Source organism: Nannospalax galili, unplaced genomic scaffold (genome assembly GCF_000622305.1).
Source record: "Nannospalax galili isolate Female #2095 unplaced genomic scaffold, S.galili_v1.0 scaffold648, whole genome shotgun sequence".
NCBI classification, from domain to species: domain Eukaryota; kingdom Metazoa; phylum Chordata; class Mammalia; order Rodentia; family Spalacidae; genus Nannospalax; species Nannospalax galili.
Window position 1 is genome coordinate 5,375,010 of NW_008360311.1, and position 25,436 is coordinate 5,400,445.

Genomic DNA, 25,436 nt, shown 5'->3' on the forward strand with positions numbered 1-25,436 from the left:
GAAAGAATTCATGTCCACAAAACCAGGCCTTCAGAGAGTTCTTGAAGCAATACAAAAAGCAGAAGAAAGGAATGACTATATACAAGAAACAGAAATAAACTAAATGAAAGTATAACTGTAGAAACACACAGACTAATAATGCAAACAGAAATCAAAATAACAGGATTCAACACATATCTTTTAATAATAACTTTAAATATCAATGGACTGAACTCCCCAGTTAAAAGACAGGCTAGTTGAATAGATTAAGAAACCAAGAACCATCTTTTTGTTGTCTGCAAGAAACCCATCTCACCTTCAAGGACAGGCAGCACCTTAAGGTGAAAGGATGGAAAAAGTATTCCAAGCAAATGATACTAAGAAAAAAGCAGGAGTTGTGATTTTAATATCTAACAAAATAGACTTCAAACTAAAACTAATCAGAAGAGATAGAGAGGACCTCTTAATTCTGATCAAAGGTACAATTGACCAAGAATTATATTACAATCATGAACATGTATGCACCAAACTCTGGTGCACCCAACTTCATAAAACGAGATTTTAAAAAAGAAATTATTATTTTTATTTTATGTGTATGCGTGTATTGCCTGCATGTAGGTAAGAGCACCCGTGTTGTGCAATGCCTGTGGAGGGCAAAAGAGGCTGTCAGAATCGGACAAAATAGACTTTAAACTGAAACTCACAAGAAGAGACAAAGAAGGCTATTTCATTCTGATCAAAGGAACAATCAATCAAGAAGATATTACAATCATGAACATTTATTCACCAAACTCTGGTGCACCCAACTTCATAAAATCAGTATTATAGGACTTTAAGACACAGATTAATCCCTACTTACTAATAGTAGGGGACTTCAACTGTCTCCATTAAACAGGTCAATTGGACAAAGAATAAACAGAAAGACACCTGAATTAAATAATACCATACATCAAACGGGCCTAATAGACATCTACCAAATATTTCACTCAAGCACTAAAGTATATACTTTCTATTCAGCACCCCATGGAACTTTCTCCCAAATTAACCACATAGTGGGACATAAAACAAGCCTCAACAAATATAAACAATTGAAATAATTCCATGCATTCTACCAGACCACAATGCAATAAGGCTTAAAATCAACACCAGAAGAAACCTTCTAAGAAAATTAGGTATATTAATGTATAAAGAGCTCATAAACAGGTGAAGAGCTAATATACTGAAATGGGGAAGATTGACAATTTTATTTCTGAGGTCTTGAATTATAAGAACAACCACTTGAATCCTTTTTTGTTTTCAACATTGTATTGAAAGTCTTAGCTAGAAATATCAGGTAAAAGAAAAGTATTCCTGGAACTAAATGAAAAGGAGAATACAACACAGCAAAACGTCTTGGACACTTTAAAAGAAGTCCTTAGAGGGAAGTTTATAGCTCTAAGTGCCTACTAATAAAAGACATCCAAATTGGAAAAGAAGATGACAAAGCATCACTGTTTGAAAATATAAAGGTCTTATAGATAGAAAACCTCTAGTATTCCACACCACAAAAGAAAAAAATAACTGTTAGAACCAGAAGCGAATATATCAAAAGTAAATGATTCTAAATAAAGTATCTCATTTGTATTTGGTGTACGATCTAGTTTCCTTTGTGTTGTTTGTCCTCTTCTGACTTCCAAGGGCATTTCACGACATGGGTGCACTTACCTACATGCAGGCAATACGCTCATACACATAAAATATCAATAAATCCAAGAGCTGGTTCTTTGAAAAGGATTTCTTTTTTTCTTTAAAAAAATACTTATTATTTCTATTTTATGTGTGTGAGTATATTGCCTGCATGTATGTAAGTGCACCCATGTCATGCCCATGGAGGTCAGAAGACGGCATTAGATTCTCCGGAAATGGAGTTACGGACAGTTGTTAGCTGTCATCTGGGTTCTGGGAATGGAACCCGGGCCCTCTGCAAGAGCAGCCAGTGCTCCTAACCACTGAGCCATCCCTCCAGCCCTTCATGTGGATCTCTTGACCCTCCTTGTTCTGCCTAACTGAGATTTTATGTTCTTTGGGTCAACATGATTAGACAGTGGAGAAGAGGCTTCCTGTCAGGAGGGAGCTGTTCCTGTGGGCACAGTCCTCCAATACTGTTCTGCATTTCCCTTCTGATTTTCTGTTTACTATGGAGTCTTCTGTTTAATAAGTAGGCCCTTTCTCCTAAACATGGTAGTATTGGGAATATCACCCAGATAGGGGACTGAGAACTCTAAATTCTAGAACCAGTATCTGTCTCCATCATTATTTACTAGGAAGTCATTATGCTGGGTTTTTTGGTCAGTTACATGTGAAAAGTTACCACTAAGAAAACCTAGCCTCTGAATTGGAAGACGAGGGACAGTCTGGAGCTTGTTGCTTTGCCCTATCTGTGCACTGACCCCAAGGCATCTTCTCAGAGGCCCCTCACATTTCAGATCAGTCCCTATCACCCTCCACTCAAGGATGAGACCATCTATCAGACTGGTAATGATTGGGTTTTAAAGATTTTATGTCTTTCTCCTTTGTGATGGTTACAACTGATAGTCAACTTGATCTCTGGGCATGTCTGTGAGGGAGTTTCTAGAATGGTTTGATTGAGATAGGAAGCCCTATCCTAAATGTAGGCAGCACCATCCCACAGGCTGGGGTGCTAGACTGAATAAAAAGGAGAAAATGAGGACCAGGTCTTATCTTCCATCCTGACTGTGGATGCCATGTGGTCAGCTGCCTCATCTGCCACCGTGCCTTCCCCACCATGATGGACTGTACCCTGGAGCCCTGAGTCAAGCCCTCCCTATGGTTGCTTTTGTCACAGCCAGTGAGAAAGGTGACTGATATACCCTCCCTACCTCCCTGGGAAGGACAAGCCTTTTCTAAAAGGAAGCCAAGCGGAAGGAGGCAGATTACAAAATGCTAACAACTATGAAGGGACAAAGGGAGACCTCAGCCTCTGGAAGGGTGACCCGGGCTCTTATTCTAATTTGCCTGGGTAGATTTAAGCAGTACCTCTCTGACCAATGAGGCCTCCCCTGCCATGTTCCCTACACATAGGGAATCAAAAAAAGAGACTCACCCTTAAAATCAGGCTAACCTCTTCTTTGAGTAACTCTGACATGGATGAGGGAAAAACCCAGAAGGAAAAAAATTTGAAAAGTTTACTTCAGGTTGAGAATTTCTAATTCCACCACTTTTGTGTGTGTGTTGTTGTTTGATAGACAGGACAGCATCTCCTCATTATTATGGAAAATATAGGGTTGGTGGTAATTACCATCTGAATAGGAAAGGGGGCAGAAGTGGGCATAGCCTGCACTGGCCTTTCTTTGACAAGGTATAACTTTCTTCTGAATTTCTGTGTTAATTAATGCTTATTTAAAAACCACTTTAATTGGTAGTAAACACCTCAACTTTTTGTACTCATTAAAATGCAGCCATTGATGTGTGATGGATTTTTTTTAAAAGCTTAATTAACTTTCCTTCTGTATATATAACCTATAATAACGACAAACATATTGGGAAAAAATTACCCCTGCTTTCCCCCTCTCCCCCATCATAAAGACACGTCGCTGTGGATGCTTCACTTTGTTAGGGCCAGATGCCATTCATGTGGCATTTTGGAGAAGAGTAGGGTGGCAGAAAAATCAAAGCTTTTCAGTCCTTGGTCATTTCTATACCATGTACATGTCTACTGGAGAAACAGGCTATTTTTTTAAGTTAAAAAAAAAAGTTTAAAGTAAGTAGCACCCTAGATGAACTCAAGTTCATCTTGAGTTGAATATCTTAAATATCTAAATATCTTAAGTATTTTCTACAAAAATAGTGGATATTGAAGATGTTCTTAGAAACCATTTGGGGGGGTTGGTTATAATCGAGTGGGAATTGAGGTAGGTGTGGCTGTGCTTTTCATTAAAGGGTATGATTCCTATGGAGAATCTAAAACTGCTTTGGGGAAACTTTGGAAAATGAGAAGTATGCCCTTACCGTGACACTCACCGTGATGGTGATGGTTGTGATCTTTCATAATTCCCTTTACATTCTTTGTCAGTTTGGGGCACAAAATTGCAAAGCATTGAAATCACAGCAGGGGGTGACAAAAATCAAGCAGGACACCGTTACCGACTTCATTCAGTACGCCAAGGCAGGAGATCCTGAGAGAGCGCTTTGCGGAAGACCAAGAAAAGTGAGCTTAGGCTCTGCTGGTTTGGTTGGGCTCTGCAGGTGGCGAGAGATGGTTCTTGGAAGAGTCAGGCTTTCTTCTGTCTTATCACAGTGTAGCTTTTTCTTTCATGTCCTGTGTGTCCGTGAGCATCTTGAGGCAGAATAGGCCATGTCCACCCCAAGGAGACCCTCCTAAAATCAGGGGTCTATTAACATTTCCTCCTGGAGGGAGGAGGGAAGTTCATGAGCCACAGAAATCTCACAGGGCTTTTACACAACCCTTACGTGGCTCCTCTCCTTCCCATGATGATATAAGACATAAACAGTTGCCTGGGATGAGACTATTCAGTGGTGGCCAGACATGCTGGAGGTGTCCTGCCTTTGGGTCAGCCGTGTTCCTGCGAGTAACCCCAATAAGCTTAGTGGGGTTGGACTTGGACGAAATCCTTTCTTTGGTCTGCTATCTGGGATGAATAGAAGCTTTTTTATGTTTCTCCAGGAAAAGTCACACGATACCATCCTTGGGTGTGAAATCTGGGCTCTGTCTGGAAGTGTGAGAGAAACAGATGCAGAAGCCAAGTCACATAAGGACCACAGAGGGACATTGCCAGTCATAGGGGTGCAAACATCTCCTGAAATATGAATTACCAAGTTTTTAATATATTTAAGATTCAGATGTTCCCATGATTAAATTTTCATCTATATATTTGACACCATTTTGATCATAAAACTAATTGATAGAGGCTAAGTGCTGTGGTTTGAATGTGAAACGTCCCCCATAGGCTCACGTGCTTCAACACTTGGTCTCCAGTTGTTGGTGCTGTTGTGTAAGGTTATGGAACCTTTAGGAGGAAGTGGGACCCTGGAGGGTGGGCCTTGAGGCTTTCTAGCCCTCCCCACTTCCTGTTCACTCCTTGCTTCCTGCGTGTGGATGCAGTGTGACCAGCCAGCCAGCCTCCCTGCCTGCTACCCGGCCACGCCTACTGTGATGGAGTGTGTGCCTATAGAACCACAAACCAAAGTGAATCCTGCCTCCTTGAAGTAGTTTTTGTCAGGGTATTTTATCAGAGCAACAAGGAAAGAAACGAACGTGGCAAGGCATCCAGACTGTGTTCTAAGGATAACCTTTGATTGTGATTTTTTTTTTTTTATGGTCTTTTTGAGGCAGGGTCTCCCTGTAGCCCTAGCTGGCTTGGTTCGCTATGGAGACCAGGCTGGCTTTGAACTCACAGAGATCTGCCTGCCTCTGCCTCCCGAGTGCTGGGATTAAAGTCGTGCACCACCATGCCTGGCTTGATTGTGAATTTTTATCTTTCCTTTCTAGTTTAGTGATGCCAATCTGACTTTGACCAAGGATCAAACTATAAATCCACTAAGTTTGGGTGTCATCTTCATTGCACATATATTAAAAAAAACTATTGTGAGGACATATTGCCAGGGAGAAGTTAAAGTTTAGGAAGAGGCAGAGGAGAAGAAGCGGGTCTCAAGAGGGCACAGAGCCGGTGGGAGGAGGAAGTTGAGCTGCAGCACATACTGGGACCAGATCACGACAAACTGCTAGAGGTGTCGGAAGAGAGTTCTGTGTTTGGATTTTATAACGTCCAGATTTTTGTTATAATTGCTCCCCTTTTTATGTTTTCATTATTTTTTGGCTTGAATCCACAGCTTCATACAGCTAAGCAGGTATTCTATCACTGTGTTATATCCCCAGCTTAAAACAATGTTTTATTCTGAGATGAGTTTTGTTAAATTGCTCAAGCAGTCCTTGAACTTGTGACCTTCCTGCCTCAGACTCCAGAGGATGTCAGAGGATAGGCCTATACCACCAGGGGCCCCGCCTCCTAAGGTGTAAGACCGAGCAACACCAGAGTTTTCCCTTCTTCCAAAATAAAAATGTGGATCATTGAATGTTTTGGAAACTTTGAACAGTTTGATTCTACAGTGTTGGCCATGACAGATCTGACTTCTGCCGGGCAAAAAATTTCCATCAAAGCCTAAAACATGAAGTTTCCTGGAGTAGCTGATAGTTTTTCTCATAATCTCAGTGTCTCACATACCTTGTGTCTAGAGCTGCGGTTACCAAAGGTTATAAAACAGACAGACTAGAAGGGTCTCTCCAAGGATTACCAAGAGGGAAGAGTGAGGGCTTGGGAGCCCCAGATATAGATATCCTGTCAATGTGGAATGGCATGGGGCTTGTAGGATGTCTTGGCGGGGGGCATGAATCTGACTGGGCATTACATTAACTTCAGAATTTTTTAATATATATTTTGTATTATCATATAGTGCATCTTGATCATATGTAGAACCCCCTCTATCTGCACCCTTTATCCTGTGTTTTAGTTGGTTTGTTTTGAGACAGGGTCTCTGTAGTCCCAGTTAGCCTAGAACTCATGATGTAGACCAGGCTGTCCTCAATCTCATAGAGTTCTGCCTGCCTCTGCCTCCCAAGTGCTGGGATTAAATGTGTGTGCCACCATGTGGGCTCCCTCAGATTTTTAAAGGCAGTTCTCCTGGCCTGCATTTTATCTGCGTCTTTGAGTCTGAGTAACTACCCACCTTTTTCTTTCTTCTTCAGTTCCACTGACATGAATTTCCCAGCCCTTTGACTTGTCAGATGTTAACTGGGAATTCTGGCTTCTCTATGGGAGCGCTCAAGTGGGGTCACAGTGTTTTCCAACGTGCTTGGTGACAGTAGCTTATTTTAAATTTTTTAAAATTGATTTTTATTTTTAAAAATTTATGTGTATGTGTTTGTGTGAGTGTATGCCACCTGTGTGCAGGTGTCTGTGGAGGCCAGGAGAGAGAATCAGATCCTCTGGAGCTGGAGTTACGGGTGGTTGTGAGCTGCCTGATGTGGATACCGGGGCTTAAACTTGTGTCCTCTGGAAGAGCAAGTGCTCTTTTTAAAAAAGATTTTATTTTTATTTGTGTGTGTGTGTGTGTGTGTGTGCATATGCACACATGCCTATGCCTGAGGAGGCCAGAAGAGGGCGTCAAAGCCCCTAGAGCAGGAGTTATAAGCATTTGTGAGCCACCCAGTGTGGGTGCTGGGCCCCCAACTCAGGTGCTCTGCCAGAGCTCTTAACCTCTGGGCCATCTCTTCAGGCCCAGTAGCAGCTTATACTTACATATATTACATCCACTGGACTATTGACCTATTGAATACAAGTATCAATACTGCTGGAAAACTGCTAGCATCTCTGGCCCTACCCAGTCTCCCCAAATAGGATTGCATATTTGACAAGCTCTCCAGGTGACGTGCACAGTTTCTAGAAGTCCTGGTGCCTTTTCTGCTTCACCTTCCCCAGCACTGTGTGGCAATGTTGGTGTGACTGCGTGCTGGGGAAGTGCTTATGGGCTGACTGTTGGCCATCGCCTTAGGTCTTCAGCAAGCCTGATGGGAGGACTTGCCACACGTTTATCTCCACATCACTCTGGGAAAGGAGGAAGAGGGAGATGAAAAGTCTTTGCTTTTGGAAGCCGGTGGCAGTAGCTGTTGTTCCTGTCAGTTCATTTTAGATTTGAGAGTGCCTCATTTCTTAGGCAGTACTTCCAGCATGATGCTGACCTGGGTGTTAGGGAAGATCCCATGTCTGCAAGGATGGTTGGACTTCTCGGCCTCTGGGGCCAGCCTGCTCTCCCTGGTGCTTCAGGGGATGTCTCCAAGGACTGGAGCTTTCCTATGCATGGCCCATGCTCTCGCCGTGTTTACCCTGGTGAAGGCAGGCACAGGAGATGCCCAAATCCTGGAGCCTAGCATCTTCTCCACCTTGTGGAATGACTTTCAAGATCCCTTCTCCTCGGGAGTTCAAATAAGTTAACTTGAAGATAATAGCTTTATGTTATAAAAGGTTCTATAAGTAATTTAACAACAAGACTCTGGATGGTGTTTTATAATACGTTTTAATTATCAGTATATCCCCGCTGAGCACCGATGATCTTTGCTCAGGACCCATCTAGAAGGTGTAGGCAATTGAGTCAGAGTTTCCCACACCACAAAATGTACCCTGGATACACCCTGGCGTGATTAAAATCACCAACCCACCTACGTAAATTTATTTTTCTAGCCAAATTTCCCCCTAACTTTAAACAAGATCTATTCATTGAAGGGAATTTTTGTGTGTGTGTGTCTTTTTGAGACAGGGTCTCCCTGTAGCTCCAGCTGGTCTGGAACTCACTGTGTAGACCAGGCTGGCCTTGAGCTCACAGAGATCCTCCTGCCTCTGCCTCCCCAGTGCTGGGATTAAAGGCATGTGCCACCACGCCTGGCATGAAGGGAATTAAAAAAATTATTTTTATTTTATAAGTATATTGCTTGCATGCATGTAAGTGCACCCATGTCATGCAATGCCCATGGAGGTCAGAAGAGGGCATCAGATTCCCCTGGAACTGGAGTTACAGATGGTTGTTAGCCACTATGTGGTGCTGGGAATCGAACCCAGGTCCTGTGCAAGAGCAACCAGTGCTCTTAACCACTGAGCCATCTTTCCAGCTATGATTGAAGGGAATTTTTCAAATGTAAAAATTTTCAAAGAAATAAAAATCACCACTCAGATATTTACTTTATCATCTTTTCCTTCTAGTTTTTTCTTTGCATACTATGGACTTTGTATAAATCGAGCTCATTATGTCCAGTAAATTTACATCTTTTTGTCCTATGCTACAAGCATTTCTGCCAGGTACCAAGCATTCTTTGAAAATGCTGCTTTGCTTAACATAGACTGTCTTGTTATATGGATGGTGTGTGTTTGTTTTTGGTGATTCATTTTTTTCATTGATTACTTACACAGTTTCCAACTTTTACCATTACAAGTGATAGCACAGTCACTTTCCTGGGACCTTTCCTTAGGAAATAATCTGAGATTCGGGCAAAATCAAGTTGGAATTTAGGCCTAGGACTCCTGTTGTTGTGGATTTGTAGAACCAGTATCTAGAATAAGGTCCATTTTTCTCTGGCTTCTGAGGACCATTTCTTTGAAGAGTGAATGTCAAATTCCCAATGGTTGAGTGTTCTGCTTGGCTCATTTTAACTCAGAGGAAGGGAGGTGCTGCCTGTGAGTAAGAAGAGGCATCAGAATGGGGCAGGGGAAGAGCTGGGGTCCAGTTAGATGCTGATCAAGATTTCTTCTGTTTCAGATGAGGGTAGACCCCACTGAGCTGGATGTATTATAAATTTCCTAGTAATGGATTTCTCTGTCCATCGTTCCTTCTGCTAACCAGCTTCTTCCTCCAGAGTGTCTGTCCTGTCTGTATCCTCTTTTCTATGGCAGCTGATTTGCTCTTCCATCAACTGTCTTGACTCTGTATTTCTGAGAATCTGGTCTCTTCAGAGATGAGTATTCTTTAAGAGCTGATGGACCACATTCATTATGTATGAGTCATGACAATCTGGGTAATGCTACGTAATAAATGATACCGAAGTGTCAGTGCCTTTGCTTAACCATGTTGTTTTCCTGGTGGGCAGCTGTTCTAAGTGGAGTGTGGCCTCAGCAATCCAGTCAGCATAGATGCTGTGGCAGCTTAATATTAAGATATGATTTTGCAAGGAAAAGCTTATTTTGGCTCCTAGTTTCAGCCTGGTTGCTTTGGGGCTATGATTACATGGGACCTCATGGCAGAAGCCCATGGTAGAGGAGGAGCCATCACCTCATGGTGGCTAGGATTTGAAAGAGAGTGAGAAGGGAAGGGCCCGAGTCTTCGTATCTCCTTCAGGGAACTGTCTTCAATGACCTAACTTCCTTGCAGGAGTCTCTGCCTTCCACATGCTCAAGCACCTCCCAGTAACCACGGGGAGGACCAGCCTTTAACGCATGGGCTGGATTCTAGATCTATGCTGTGTCCCCTGGTCAAAGGTGGGTGCATAGAAACCTGAGTGTTATCTTAAGTACCTCAACCTGGAAGTGACACGCAGCCTTTTTGTAAATATTAAGTCTGGCCCCACCTCATGGTGTCAGGGTTCAAGAAATTGGACGCTTTCTGTGTCCAGAAAAGAAGGAAACCTGGACATACTGATGACAATTTTGCTTACCTGAATTTGACAAATATCTTAAAATATATTCCAAACACAGTAATTAGAGAAAAACACCATTATTAACGATGTGCAAACAGTTGTGGTAAATAGGAGTCACAGGAGCATCCCTTATACAGGCTGTATGTTTCAGACTGGATTTGTTGTTTACAAATACCCAAAGCTGTTCCCTGCATGATGAAAACAACTGCATCAAATTAACCTGATGTCGCTAGGAAATTTGGAAGTAGGTGGGTGGGGGGGGGTGGTCTGCCTGTATTTTCAGATAGCAAGTATTGCTTAAAGGGAACATGTTAGGATTTAGCCAGTTGTGAGGGGCTAGCAAGGAGCTTTCACTTTTTGTGCCATACTTACTGGGTCAACAGTGGGTGGCCAGGGACTCTGCTGCTGGACTGAAGATTCTAAGGCAGCATTTGGGCTCAACATGGAAGGCTATAGTGATTCCTCAAATAAGCAAATAACTTAGGAGTACTTACTAAATAGTAGTACCCCTAAGTTATTTGGAGTAAATTGTACCAAATGCTGATGCTTCCAGCAGTGTGCTAATGGTAATATCCTTTGGAGGATACCATTGGTGGGTTAGAGAGTCCTCCCCCCACCAGCTCCTCAGCCTATGCAAAGGCCCTTAACACCAGCTCTGAGCAACAGAAGTTGGTGCTAATCTTCTGTTTCGAACATGGGGTGTTAGTAGGAAGGATGTGGGATTTGAAATATTTCCCTCCTCATGATGAATCTGGAAGGAGTGATCACCTGCTTCTTCCTTCAAGAGGAACCTGGAGGTTTGAGGAGACTTGTCTCCTTTGACATTTCCCCAAGTGGGAATGGTATCAGTGCTCCTCTGTTCTTCTACATAGGTTTAGACCATTAAAAAGTTATTTTACTTTGTGTGTGTGTGTGTGTGTGTGTGTGTGTGTGTGTGTTGTGTAGGTATGTGCATGTGAGTGCAGGTGCCCATACAGGCCAGAAGAGGGCATCGGATCCCCCAAAACTGGAATTACAGTGGGTTCTGGGAACCAAACTCAGGTCCTCTGTAAGAGCAGTACTCATTCCTAACTGCTGAACCATCTCTCCAGACCCAAACAATTTTCAAACCCACTACAGATCAATTGTTTCTCCAGTTCTTTCAGTAGCAGTAATGAAATGACCAGAAGAATCTCCAAACTCATACATTCAGCCTGGGCCCAGGGTTGGCGTCTCCACAGAAGATGCATTCTACACATAGAGGTGCAGCGGAGAGCAGTATGAACAGAAGAGCACACACAGCCACCTCTCCCTGCCGCCCCCCATCCAATGCTTTCCCTGGCTCAGCCAGCTTGCCATCTCTGTCTCCCCAGTCCCCATGCCTTCCCTGGATCCCCTGACACTCACCCTGAGGGTACAGCACTTGCTTAGAACCTTCTAGTATCTGCAGTGGGCAACAGGTCAAGGATGACACCAGCCTTGAGTGACAACAGGGCTGTATAGTGATTCAGGGCTATTGTCAAAGTTAAATAGAATGAAGAAAAAATGAATTTATTTCTAAAGAAAAATAAGAAATATTTTTTAGCAATCTTTCTTCTTATCTCTGTATGTGTAGAACAGATACGATAAGTCTAGTAACAGGTTGTATAAAACATTTTCTTTCTGGGAATCCAATGAGTATCTAGTATTTATAATTCTATTTAAATACAATCAGATCTGGCAATGGATTTTGAGACGGTGGTGCCTTTCTGCTAAATGATGCTTCAGACCTGCTATGAGAAACTTTCTGAAGTGGGCTGCTTGGTTAGCATAAGGGTCCCTTTGTTCTCATTATCTGAGTCTCTTAGCTGCGCGTGGAGAGAAAATCTGTTCTAACAGGAAAATTCTCAGCAACGAAATGACAAGTTAGAAAATCAGTCTCTCCTCAGATTTCCCTCCCTGCTCCACACTGGAGTCTTAACCTTGTGCATTAAGTCAACGTCTTCTTTTGCTCCGAGTTCATCTCTTAGCTAATTTGGGGATGTAGAAAACACTTGCTACAAAGTAAAACTGAACAATCCTGGGTCAGGTCCAAGTTTTCATAGAGTTGTTCACAGCAATTGGATAACCTCTCTGGTCAAGGGCAAAGACTGACGCCTGAGATCTGGTAGAGCAGAGTTCGTTAGAAGTCCAAGAAGAGACCGTGAGGGCTGATGAGATGGCTCAGTGGGTGAAGATCTTGCCGCCAAGCCTGACCACCTGAGTACCATCCCTGGGATGGATGCAATGGAAGGAGGGAATGTGGAGTTGGGTGATGTCCCACAGACACTGTCTCAGTTACTTTTCTTATTGCTGTGACAAGCTACTGGACAAAAGTAGCTTGAGGGAGGGAAGGGTTACTTTTGCCTCACAGTTCCTGGATGCATCGTGGTGGGGAAGTCTTGTAGAAGGAACTTGGCATCCGCAGAATGCAGACAGCAGGGTGCTGTGCTCAGCCTGCTTTCGACTTTTTCTTCAGTTTAGGAACCCAGCCTGTGAGGGATCACCTACATTTAGAGTGGATCTTTCCACCTCAGTTACCCAGGTCAGAAGCTTCTCCACAGACATGCCCAGAGGTTTATTCTATGATGATTCTAAGTCCAATCGAGTTGACAGGACTAACCATCACAGGTAATGTTTGAGTTTTAAGGACTCTGAGGTGTTAGCTGGGTATTTAAAAAGTGATCTTGAAGCTGGAGAGCTGGCTTGGGTTAAGAGCACTCGCTGCTCTTGCAGAGGACCCGGGTTTGGTTCCCAGCATCTACATGGTGGCTAACAACCATCTGTAGCTCAGTTCCAGGGGACCTGATGCCCTCTTCTGATCTCCTCGGGTACTGCACACCTTAGGCGCACTTTCATAAATGCAGGCAATGCACTTATAAACATAAAATAAAAATAATAATAAAAGGTGATCTGCTATCTAACCTCCCTGCATGTCAAAAACAATAGAGAAGATGGCAGAGTTCATAGGAACTTTGTGGGTTTTCTAGTCCCATTGTTGCTCTGGAGATGAAGCTGGCCTGACAGAGGATGAGCATGTCACACAAGACCAGGTTGCTGGTGATGCGCAGGACTAGAACTCAGCTTGGTTGCTACAAGATCTTGTCAACATTTTGGTCAGAATCATGACTGGCCACTTCTCACACCCCACATACCAGCCATCAGCAGACCCTGGGTTCCTCTTTCAGAGTACCCTATAAACCTGACCACATCTCACCCCCAAGCCTGTCCTCCTGTAGCCCACCGTGGCTGGTTGCAGTGATGGTCTAGTTAGTCACTTACAGTCTCTTCCCTACCTGAGGTCATTGATGCCCTTTTAAGTTGATCCAGCCTTCTTCTCTCTCTGCTCAAACATTTCCATGTCTACTCTCTGTCTGCGTGATACCAAGTGCACACCCATCTTTGTCAAGGTCATGCCATGGGATCAGCAGTTTCCCATCGGTAGATGAAAGGATAAATGGGATATTGTGCTGCATGCTTCATTGACAACTTGACACTCCTGGGAAGAGGGAACCTCAGTTGGGGAATTGTTCCAATCAGACTGGCCTGTGGGTGTGTGTGAGGCATTTTCTTGATTGGTGAGTGATATGGGAGGGCCCAGCCCACTGTGGGTGGTGATACTCCTGGGCAGGTGGTCATGGACTGTATAAGAAAGCAGGCAGAGCACAGGCCAGAGGAGGAAGCCCAAAAGCAGGGTTCTTAGTAGTATGTGCTTAAACTCCTGGCTCCAGGTTCCTGCCTTGAGTTCCTGCCCTGACCTCCCTGATTGTGTCTTGGAAGAGTAAGATGAAATAAACCATTCTTCCCCAAGTTGCTTTTGGTCAGTGTTTTATCACAACAATAGAAAGTAACTAGGATAGAAGTTGGTACCAGAGAATGTGTATTGCTATGACAGACCTGACCATGTTGTTTCTGGGAGGACTGTGGAAGTGTTTGGAACTTGGAGCTGGAAAAGCCATTGAGTGCTCAGAGCTTAGTGGGCTGCCCTGAGGGAACTTGGAAGATAACAATACTGACAAAAATACAGATGACAGAGGCCTGGCTTATGAGTTTCAGAAGGAGGTTTGAGAGTCCCTCAAAGACACATCAGGGCCATTTATGTGATATTTTGAATTTGGCAGTAAAACTTCTTGTCCTTTTCTAAGACAATGGATATTGGTCAGCTGGGGATGAAAAAAATCGACTGTGCTTAAGAAGAGATCAGTCTGATTGAGTTGAAATCTGGGAAGTATTTCCTCAGGGCCAGCATACAACCTGGGGTCTGAAGGGACCAAGGCTGCATCTCAAGCTGGAAGCAAAACTTGGTGACATGTAAGGGTCTCCCTTGTGGTACTGGCTTTGGCATCGTGAAAGCTGAGGGATTGAAGGGGTCATGGAGAGAAGCTGAGGCTTGGCACCATGTGAGGCCAGGAGAGGCCATTGGTGAAGATGCAGCCTCAGTAGCAGTGGAGACGTCACCATATTGGAGATGCCAGAATCATGGGATAACCACCAAGGACAGCGGCAGGTGTGGCGTGGAGCTGGCCTGAGCCTACTGAACTAGCCAAGTGCTGTGGACTGCAGAGCTGGAGAAGTGGAGCTGTCCAAACCTTTTGGAGCCCAGAAGATCATGAATGAATTTCAGACGTTGGACACTGAGCTCTTTACACTCTTTTGGTTTTGCTTTGATCTGATTGTGCCTCTTAGACTAAGAAGCATTTGTTTTTTATTTTACGGGAGCCCACAGTTAAGACTTCTTGATTTTTTTTTTTGTCTTTGAGACAGGGTTTCCCTGTAGTCCCAGCTGTCCGGGAACTTATGGCACCATGTGAGGCCAGGAGAGGCCATTGGTGAAGATGCAGCCTCAGTAGCAGTGGAGACGTCACCATATTGGAGATGCCAGAATCATGGGATAACCACCAAGGACAGCGGCAGGTGTGGCGTGGAGCTGGCCTGAGCCTACTGAACTAGCCAAGTGCTGTGGACTGCAGAGCTGGAGAAGTGGAGCTGTCCAAACCTTTTGGAGCCCAGAAGATCATGAATGAATTTCAGACGTTGGACACTGAGCTCTTTACACTCTTTTTGTTTTTGTTTGATCTGATTTTGCCTCTTAGACTAAGAAGCATTTGTTTTTTATTTTACGGGAGCCCCCAGGTTAAGACTTCTTGATTTTTTTTTTTGTCTTTGAGACAGGGTTTCCCTGTAGTCCCAGCTGTCCGGGAACTTACTATGTAGACCAGGCTGACCTTGAACTCACAGAGATCCACCTACCTCTGCCTCTGGAATGCTGGGATTAAAGGCGTGTGCCACTACACCTGGCTGACTTCTTGATTATTTTAAAGAGACACTGAGTTTTTAAAGTATTGGTGTTTTTAAGGACTATGGGGTGTCTAAAGTACTTTGTTTTATATTGTCATATTAACATTAACATGAGATCTTGGAGGCAAGAAATAGAAAAGTTATGATTTAATATTGATGCTTTTGTGTGTCAAAGGGTCAGTTGTACTGGATAGTTTCAAGTGATAATTTGACACACCTAGGAGGAGGGAAATTCAACTGGGGCATCTCTTCTATCAGGCTGGTCTTTAGCCATGCCTAGGAGGCATTTCCTTGATTATTGAATGAAGGAGCGCCCAGCTCAATGTGGGTTGCCTCTCCTGAGCAGGTTGTCCTGTGCTGTATGAGAAAGCAGGCTGAGCTCAGAGTAAAGAAGCAAGCCAGTAAGAAGTGTTCCTCTGTGGTCTGTGCCTTTGGTTCCTGCCTCCAGTTCGCACCCCGAGTTCCTGTCCTGGCTTCCCTCAATGATGAAGTGTGGTTGGGATTTATTAGCCACATAAACCATTTCTTCTACCAGTTGTTTTTGGCCAGAATGTTTTTATTTTTTGATTAAATTTTTTTTTATTTTTGATAATTTCAGACATGGTTATTGTATTTGCATATTTCCATCCTTCCCAGTCCCCACCAACCCCTCCCATGTCCCCGCAACTCCCTCTCAATTTCTTGTTCTTTTATTTGATTATTTTTACACACACACACACACACACACACACACACACACACCATACATATAATGCACTGAGTCCATTTAGTGGTGCTACTGTGTACCTATGTTTAGGGCTGCCCACTCAGGATTATATAACCATGCTAGGGAGCTGGTCCCTAGAGAAACTGATTCCCCCTTCCTCAGCATCCACTGATTGCCTGTAGCTCTTTATCTGGAGGTGGGATCCTGTGAAATTTTCCCCACCCATCTTGCATGTCAACTGGTTTTGTCACTGTTAAACTACCACACTGGGGAGATGTCATGGAGCAACTTCCCTATGACGTCTAGAACGCAGTAACTAGCAGCAGTCTGCCCTTGGTTCTTACATCCTTCCCTCCTCTGCCAGGATGTTCCCGGAGCCTTAGATGTAGAAGTTGCGTGGTAGATATATCACTTAGGGCTGGGCACAGTCACTTGTTCTCTGTGTCTGACCAGTTGTGGAACTTTTTAATAGTCTATCTATTGCAAAAAGAAACTTCATTGAGCAGTGAGAGTTGCATGTGTCTGTAACTATAACGACATGTATTTAGATTACAGTAAGAAGTTATGTTGATCCTGGTAAGTGGCAATGGTAGGTTCCTCCCTACGGTCTGTGACCTCTCCAGTCATGGCTATGTTTACAGTACCATACATGAATTCTCTCCCACTCAGCAGGTCTTAAGACAGTTAGGCAACTATTGATTACCCAAAGATAAAAATGCCACTGCTGCACCAATAGAGATAATCTTCTGGGCTGGTCATTGATGTGGCTTGTAGGCTTTACAGCTGGGTAGGAACACTGATTAGTTTTCTCCCTTGGATTGGTCAGAGTATTTTATCATGGCAATAGAGAAGCAAGCTAGGGCAGGTATATATACAAAATGGCATTTTATGCAGTTATAAAGAAGAATAAAATTTTGCTATTTGCAGGAAATGGATGGAACTGGAGACTGTCATGTTAAGCAAAATGAGGCAGATTCAGAAACACAGTTATCGCGTGGTTCCTGTCCTCCTCGGGATCGAGATTTATTTTTACAGTCACAGAAGTAGAAAGAGGAGAGCCATCCAGGAAGACGAGAGGGACCAGTGGGGCAAGAGAGAGTGAGGACGAGTACAGTCGGAATACGCTCCGTACGTGTACGAACACGTCATAATCAAACCCATTATTTTGTACAATTAACATGTTACTAAAAATGTCTAAGCAACAACCAGCAAACAAACAAAAAGCATGCAAGACCCCCTGACATTGTCAGGCCATTGTTGTGTTCCTGTTCAAGCTGTGGGGTCATCCTTCCCCTCCTCCTCCCTCACTCCAGGTCTCTGGCCTCCCGGTCCCTCAGGTGCTGCTCAAGGCCTTCACACTTCTTTCTGTCTTCTCCAGACACCTCACACCCTTCCCTTCTGTTTACGTGCCCCAAAGCACAGATTTGAGAGAGCTCCTTATCCATCACCTTTCCATACTAACTTTTCTTAATAGGAAAATTGCTCTGGTCCTGACCTTTCGCCTACTCTGGCATTTACCCACCTTCCTGCACTCGGTGCGCCCATGCTGCATTCTTGGTGTTTTCTGTGTATTCGCAGGCGTCCATACCTCTTTTGTTTGTAAGCACTGTTCCAACATTAACATGGAAAGCTGCAGCTAACTAGGTAATAAGCAAATGCATAGGTAACATTAATAAAGGAATAAATTATAGCATCTAGAAGTTTCCTTTAAGAATTTGTTTTAAAAACCAGGGACCTGGTGCTGGAGAGATGGCTCAGTGGTTAAGAGCACTGACTGCTCTTGCAGAGGACCTGGGTTAGAGTCCCAGCACCCACATGGTGGACAAACTGTCCTTAACTCCAGTCCCAGGGGAATCCGAAGCCCTCTTCTGACCTCCGCGGAATTGCACGACACAGGTGAACTCACATACATGTAGACAACACACTTGTACACATAAAATAAAAGTAATAAATAAAATCTTAAAAAAAAATCAAAGTGATTATCCAGGTGTGGTATCTCATACCTTCAGTCCCAGCACCTAGGAGGTGCGGAGGCTAGAGGAGCTCAAGTTCAAGGTCAGTTGGACTGGTTATGGAGTTTTAAGTCAGTCTGGTCTACAGAGTGGCACCCTGTCTTTCAAGCATCAAGCAAAGAAAAAAATCAGAATGTTTTGCCAGGTGGCCAGTCTCTAGCACGTCTGGCCTTTCTCAGCAGCATTTTCTGTCAGGCATGGACCTGAGCTGCCATCCTCCCTTGAAGCCATTTGCCAGGGTGAAGCCTCTTGCAGACAGTCAGTGACCATTTGAGGACCTGCACCTCAGTCCCCTGTTGGCTACATTCAGAATCTCAGGTCCCAGGTCCCCCCCCAACCAGTGTTGCACGCCCCACTTGCCCCACCCTCTATAGCCATTGTAGAAGAAAGACCTTACATGGGTGAAAGATGGTTGTTAGCTGCCATGTAGGTGCTGGGCACCAAATCCCGGTACTCTGCAAGAGTAGCCCATGGTCCTTACATCAAGGAAAAGGGGGCAAAAGAATGTAAGAACGAGGGGGACAAGACATCTGCAGCTGGCTAGTGCGTTCTTTTTTAAAGATGGGATCTCTCTAGCCCAGGCTGGCTTCTGGTTTTAATTTATTTTTTAAATTTATTTTTATCCTGTGTGTATATGTTTTGCCTGCATGTATGTAACTATACCACATGCATGCAATGCCTGAAGAGGACAGAAGACATGTCAAATTCCTTGAAACTGGAGTTACGGATGGTTGTTAGCCACCATGTGGGTGTTAGGAACCAAACCTGGGTCCTTTGCAAGAGCAGCCAGTGCTCTTAACTGCTGAGTCACCTCTCCAGCCCCTGGCTTTCAACTCTTGATCTCACCTCTCCCCAACCCCAGCTCCAAGTGCTGGGGTTCTGGGTGTGGGCCACCAACATGGCTTAGAAGTTTTTCTTTTTTGTTATATTTTACTTATTTTTATTTTATGTGTATGCGTGCTATGCCTGCATGTATGTAAGTGCACCCACGTCATGCAATGCCATCAGAGGTCAGAAGATGGCATCGGATCCCATGGGACTGGAGTTACAGATGATTGTTGGCTGCCATGTGGGTGCTGAGAAATGAACCGAATCCTCTGTGAGAGCAACCAGTGCTCTTAACCACTGAGCCCTCTCTCCAGCGCCCCCCAACAATTTTTTCTTTAATTCTAAGTTTGGAATCTAGGACTCTTTTCCTTAGGTAACTTCTGGATGACATGATCTTTTACTCCTATTTTGTGGTGAGAAGGCGGAGGAAGCTGCCGAACTGCTAGACATAGGGAGCACTTGGAATTCCCAGACGTGCAAGGGTGTGTGGTGGTCTGCAATGCGTGTGTTAGGAGCTGTAATGGCAAACCTGGCAAGGCCGTGACAATGATGTTAAGGGATGTGTGTCATATAGGCACATTCCTTTCTAAAGTTTGGAAGACATTCAAGCCCTAAAGATTTTAAAGTCTTAAGCCGGGCATGGTGGTACATACCTTTAGTCCCTGCGGAGGCAGGCAGATCTCAGTGAGTTCAAGGCCAGCCTGGTCTACATACTGAGTTCTAGGCCAGCTGGGGCTATAGGGAGACCCTGTCTCAAAAAGACCAAAAAAGAAAAAAGAATTTAAAGTCTTACTGACTGGCATCAGGAAAGGGATCTTCAGGTTGTGTGAAGTGAGGTGATAGTGTTCAACACAGCCTGGGGTGGTATTTCCAGGTGAGGGTAGAGAGCACAAACCTTCATGAGAGCTGACCCTGTACCCCAGGACAGGCTGGGGCAGGAACAGGCCAGTCTTCCTTCTCAGTGGGGCATAGGTGTCTGCTTGCAGAACCACTTGAGGTAACCCACTTGGCTTTCCTGATTCTGGGTTATTTTCCTTAATTTCAGGGTCAGCAGGCCTTAACTCATTTGGTGGCAACTGATCTGAGAAGCCGGCAGCTGGAGGTGATTCCCAGGTAGTGTGCACCGTCTTCGCTCCAGGTGTCTCCTCCGTTGCAGCCTGGACTTGGAGAAGGAGAAGGCAGTGCTGAGACTCCACACTTGCCTGAGCTGTTCAGCAGGGTGGAAGGTCCCTGCTGCCCAGGGTGCGGCATCCCCTCTGCAGTGTGAAAGCCAGCTGTCCCTCAGCTCTGATTGAAAGACGATGACCCTCCTCCCTGTCATCTCCCAGCGTCCCCAGCCCCTCCATGGGGGGACGGGGTAATGACGTCCAATTTCGTGCACTTCAGATCCATTAGTAGCAATTACCTTTCCTGAGGTGTTTTGAGTTAGTTTTAACATAGCATTCTTACAGTTGGGGGATAATGACAGTAATAACGTACACAACATTTTCAAGTCACTGTTTTTAGCCGCAATAACACCATTAGTAGGTCTATTTAACAGACGCATTTCATGCTAAAAGTTAAGGTGTTCCTGATTCCCTCCCTCCATCCAGAAACCCCCTTCACCGCTGTTTTATTCAATGGAGTTTTTTTTTCTTTTTAACTCCAAAGTTTCAGAGAGAATTTTTTCCCTTTTCTGAGTCTTCCTATCCAAACAGGAGGAGAATGTAATCTGTTTGACTTGGCATTATTAATTGTCTAACTGCTCTCATTTAGACGTTGCTTTCATGACGTGAAAGGCAACTACAGAATCCGAGCCCATCAAAATGGAAAATGCTTGTGTTTTACAAAAACACATTTGTGGTGTCTAAGAGAGATCTGCAGCCTGTCCAGGTGCCTTCAAGGCAGATTGACCATGTCTGAGCTTCCTGTGGAGAAAGCTATCAAAAGAGCGTGCATCTCCTCTAGTCAGCTGAGCTGAATGTGTTTTTAAATGAATAATCCAGAATAATATTGGTTTTTCTTGTGCTTTCTCTCCACTTCCTTCGCGAAGCCATATCTGTCCACCCCAGAGACCAGAGACCTCCTCTCTCAGGCCCAGTGTCCCTCTTTGGATGCTTCCCACCATCGTTCTTCTGCCCTGCCTAGTGCTCCTGTAGTGCAGTGCACAGCTGTGTTGCGTGGGATCTGCTTTGCACTAGGCATTACGTGCCTCATTCCTGGTGTGAGCGTGCTCACGGTGGCTGCCAGAGCACTACCATGCAGGTGGCTGAGGACAGCAGACTTACCTTCGGTAGTGGAAGGTGCTAGCTGAGGTGTCTCCCCCTGAGATGTGGGAGGATTCTTTTGTCCTTACCCTAGCTTCTGGCGGCCCTGATCCTTGACAGAGGTTGCTCCTCCCTGCTAGTTTACTCCCTCTGCCGGGGCCTCCTCCTGGGTTGCCTCTCTTCACATGGCTCTTCCTTATAAGCAGCCATAGACTCATTGGATCAAGGGTGGACCCCAAGACATCATCTTCATTTGACCATGTCAATAAAGACTGTATTTTCAAATCAGGTCACATTCACAGGGAGCAGAAATTAGATACTAGCATATTTGGGGAGGGATAACCCCCAAATTTAACCCTGCTGCAGTAAACAGGAAATCTCCGAAATTCCAGCCATGTGGGGAAACCTTGGCTTTGGACCAAGAATCCTTAGGTTTTTCCTTTTAAAAATTGTCCTGGGGCAAATGCATTAGTAGTACCCTGATCAGGGACCTGAGACGCCTACAGCATGTTTTCCCCTTTTTCCTTTCTCATATGTATGTGTGTGGTGTGCATGCTAGTTTATATGGTTGTTCACATGTACGTGGGCACTTGTGTGTGCAGGTGCCCCCCCCTCCTGCATGTGTAAGCCGGAGATTGACATTGGGAGCCTTTTTCAATCACTTTCAACCTATTCACTGAGGCAGGTTTCTCAGTTGAACCCAGAGCTCATCGAGAAGGCTACTTCGGCTGGCTGCTTGCTCAGGGGATCTCTTGTCTCCATCTTCCCAGTTCTGGGATCATAGGCCAGCCTCTGTACCCATCTGGAATTTAAATAAGTGCTGGGGTTCCAACTCTTATGGTTACCCTTGTTCAGAGGGCACTTTAACCACCAACCAATCTCCCTGGCCCCATTTCTCTCTTTTTAAAAGTTTCAAATTAAAATTATTTCAACTGATACGTAAGATCATAAAAATGAACATATTGGTGGGGCAATATGATGCTTTGATACATGTATGCATTGTGTAATGTTGAAATCAAGTCCAATATATCCATCTCAAATGGCTATCATTTTATGAAGAAAGCTTTCTGAAATTTTTATTATTTTTATTTTATGTGTATGAATGTATTGCCTGCATGTATGTAAATGCACCCATGTCATGCAATGCCCGTGGAAGTCAGAGGAGGGCATCGGATCCCCTGGAACTGGAGTTATCAATGGTTGTTAGCTACCATGTGGGTGATGAGAATTGAACCCAGGTCCTCTGCGTGAGCAGTCAGTGCTCTTAACTGCTGAGCCATCTCTCCAGCCCCAAAGAAAGCTTTCAAAATCCTTCTATCTCTGTGAAATGTTTGGTACACTGTCATCATTGCTGTAGTTTGGATCTTAAATCATTGTGTATACTTTGGATCCCCAAAGGCCCCTGTATTAAAGTCTTGGTCCCAAAGCAATCATGCTACTGGGAGGTAGTGGAACCTTTACCAAGTGGGACTTGGTGGGAGGAAATTAGGTCACTGGTGATATGACCTGAGTGCCAGTCTTTGCCCCAGCCCCTCACTCTTTGTCTGTGTGTGTGTGTGTGTGTGTCTGTGTGTGTCTGTGTGTGTGTGTGTGTGTGTGTCTTTTTATTTCTCGGTCTCTCTCTCTCTCTCTGTCTCTCTTTCTCATCTCTCTGTCTCTCTTTCTCTCTGTCTCTGTCTCTCTGTCTTTTGGTTTCCTGGCTGCCATCAGGGGCTCGTCATCTTGATCCTCTGTCTCTCCATAGGTGCAACATGGCAGAGCTGACCCACCATGCTGAGAGCTCTGAACCTGGGAGCCAAAATGAATCTCCCCTCTTTACCTGTAGACTCTTTCAGTGTTACAGTGGCAGGAAGCCGACTAACAGTTATGAGGTTCAGCCTATTGTGAAGCAGCACGGCAACCTCTAACTCCAATCCTACTGTCCTTCGGCACCCACTGTCACCCTTTCCCCGTCCAGTCCTGTACTGCAGCCCCCACTGTTACCCTTTCCCTATCTTGTTCTCCCCTCTACTAGCATGTTAAAAGCCAAGAAACCTTGCTACACTTAATTATGCAAAACATAGTTTTGGACATACTTTTCTTAGCATACATTCATTATACATAATAATGGGTTTCATTATGAAATATTTATGTAATTGGTTTTGGTCTTTTGAGACAGGGGCTCCCTGTAGCCCCAGCTGACCTGGAACTCTTTATGTAGACCAAGTTGGCCTTGAACTCACAGAGCTCCACCTGCCTCTGCCTCCCAGGTGCTGGGATTAAAGGCGTGTGCCACCACGCCCAACTGAAATATATACAATTATAAATATATAATCTACGTAATGTACTTTGATCATATTCACCTTTCATCGTCCTGTCCCCTTCCCACTTCCACTGGTCACTTTTTTCTTCCCAACTAGTCTACCCTCTGTTTTCTTGTGTGGGATTTGTGTGTGTGTGTGTGTGTGTGTGTGTGTGTTGTGTGTGTGTGTGTGTGATCCAAACTCACAAACTCATTTAAGGCTGCTTACAGGAGCATGGTAAAGGGTTATTTATAGGAGCATGGGCACTTTACCAGTGACTATCCTGCTGAAGAAAATCCCTCTCTCTCCCCCAGCAACCGTGGTTGCCTATAAACCCACAGGGTGGGGCAGGACCTCATGAGCCCCTCTTCCATGCATGACAGAACGTTGAAAGGCTCAGTCATGTGCAGGTCTTGTGCAGGTAATTGCAGCTGTTGTGAGTCCAGAGTGCATCAGCCACGTCATGCCTAGAAGACAGCATTCCACAGCTCACAACTCACTGTCATTGCTTTTGCCTCTTAACTTCCTTTGCTCCGTTATCTGAGACGTTCCCTGGGCCTTTGTGTGGGGAGGTTGTGATGGCTAATCTTGGTCGTCAGTTTGACGCACCTGGGTAAGCTGGAGCCTCACTGGAGTCATGAATCTCATCAGATGGGCCTGTGGGCATGTCTGTGGGGCATTTTCTTGATTGCTGATTGATGTAGGAGGGCCCAGCCCACTCACAGGGGTACCAGACCTAGGCAGGTGGGCCTGGACTGTATAGCCCGAATGTGAGCCTGAAGCAAGCTGGTAGGTAAGGAAGCATTCCTCCATGGTCTCTCCTTCAGATCCTGCCTCGAGTTCCTGCCTCAGGTTCCTGGCTTTCCTCAGTGATGGGCTGTAATCCGTAAGCCAAATAAACCCCTTCCCTTCCCAAGTTGATTTTGGTCAGTCTTTTTCCACAGCAACAGAAACCAAACTAGGGCAGAGGTGATATAGATGTCCCATTTAGAGCTGAATGTTCAACAATCACTTATCTAGCACTTTTTCCAGTTATGAGTCTGTGCAGTAACCATTGCCCACTGTGGGAAGAAGCCGCTATGTCAGTAGGAGTCCATGGGCATCAACACAAATTCAGAAGGCAGTTTGATGCGTCCAAAATGTCCATTAGCCAAATAACAGTAGTATCTTCCCCACAAGAGCCTATGACCTCCCCAGCCATAGGCTTTGGGCCAGATTTATGGTACTAGACATGAATTCTCTGCTGTGCAGTGGGCTTCAAATCTAATTTGAAAGTAGTTTGTTAGCCCCATAACAGCCATGCCGCTATTGTCCCACAGGGCACAACTTGCTCGGCAGGTCAGCAATATAGCATTCAGGGTCCAAGCTGAGCAACACCATTGCTGTCTTTTCTCCCCCAGCCACCTGCATAGCATCTTCCATTGCCACAAAAGCTAGTCAGCAGGGAGGAAACGAACTGCTCAGATCGAGACTGATTTCTCTGTGTCTACAGCTAAAGCCTGTGATGTCTTCAGCAATAGGGTCTTACCATCTAACAAAGCTTATTTGTAACCTTATTTTTTTTTAAATTTTATGCCAGATTTTTCTCCATTAATAGCAAGGAAAATACTCTGGGGGAATCAGACCTGCTGCATGCAGTTGGGGGAATACAGACCTGCTGGATGCGGCTGGGGGAATCAGACCCACTGGATTCGGCTGGCAGCATCTAAATTGCCCCAAATTAGGTTAGCAGGATAAAATTACTTTTTGTTTTGAATAGCTTGGAATGGGTGCCGAGGGAAAGCTTCTTTTAAAAACTCAGTTCTGAGTGATACTCAAATTTAGTCAAGAGTTGGATGAAACCCACCCTGTGAGGTGTGGAACAAGTATGTATCTTAAAATGCACAGAGC

General features: G+C 44.7%; 1 protein-coding gene across 1 annotated transcript in view; it reads left to right on the forward strand.

Moving 5' to 3' along the window:
• The window catches only part of Rps6kc1 (ribosomal protein S6 kinase C1), a 250,085-nt gene extending 227,774 nt beyond the window's left edge, over positions 1-22,311 (forward strand). The window contains exon 15 of the mRNA XM_029559456.1: positions 20,064-22,311. Within this exon, the coding sequence (XP_029415316.1) occupies positions 20,064-20,135 (72 nt within the window). The 3' untranslated portion in view covers positions 20,136-22,311. The remainder of the gene's footprint in view (positions 1-20,063) is intronic.
• Positions 22,312-25,436: the final 3,125 nt, after the last annotated feature.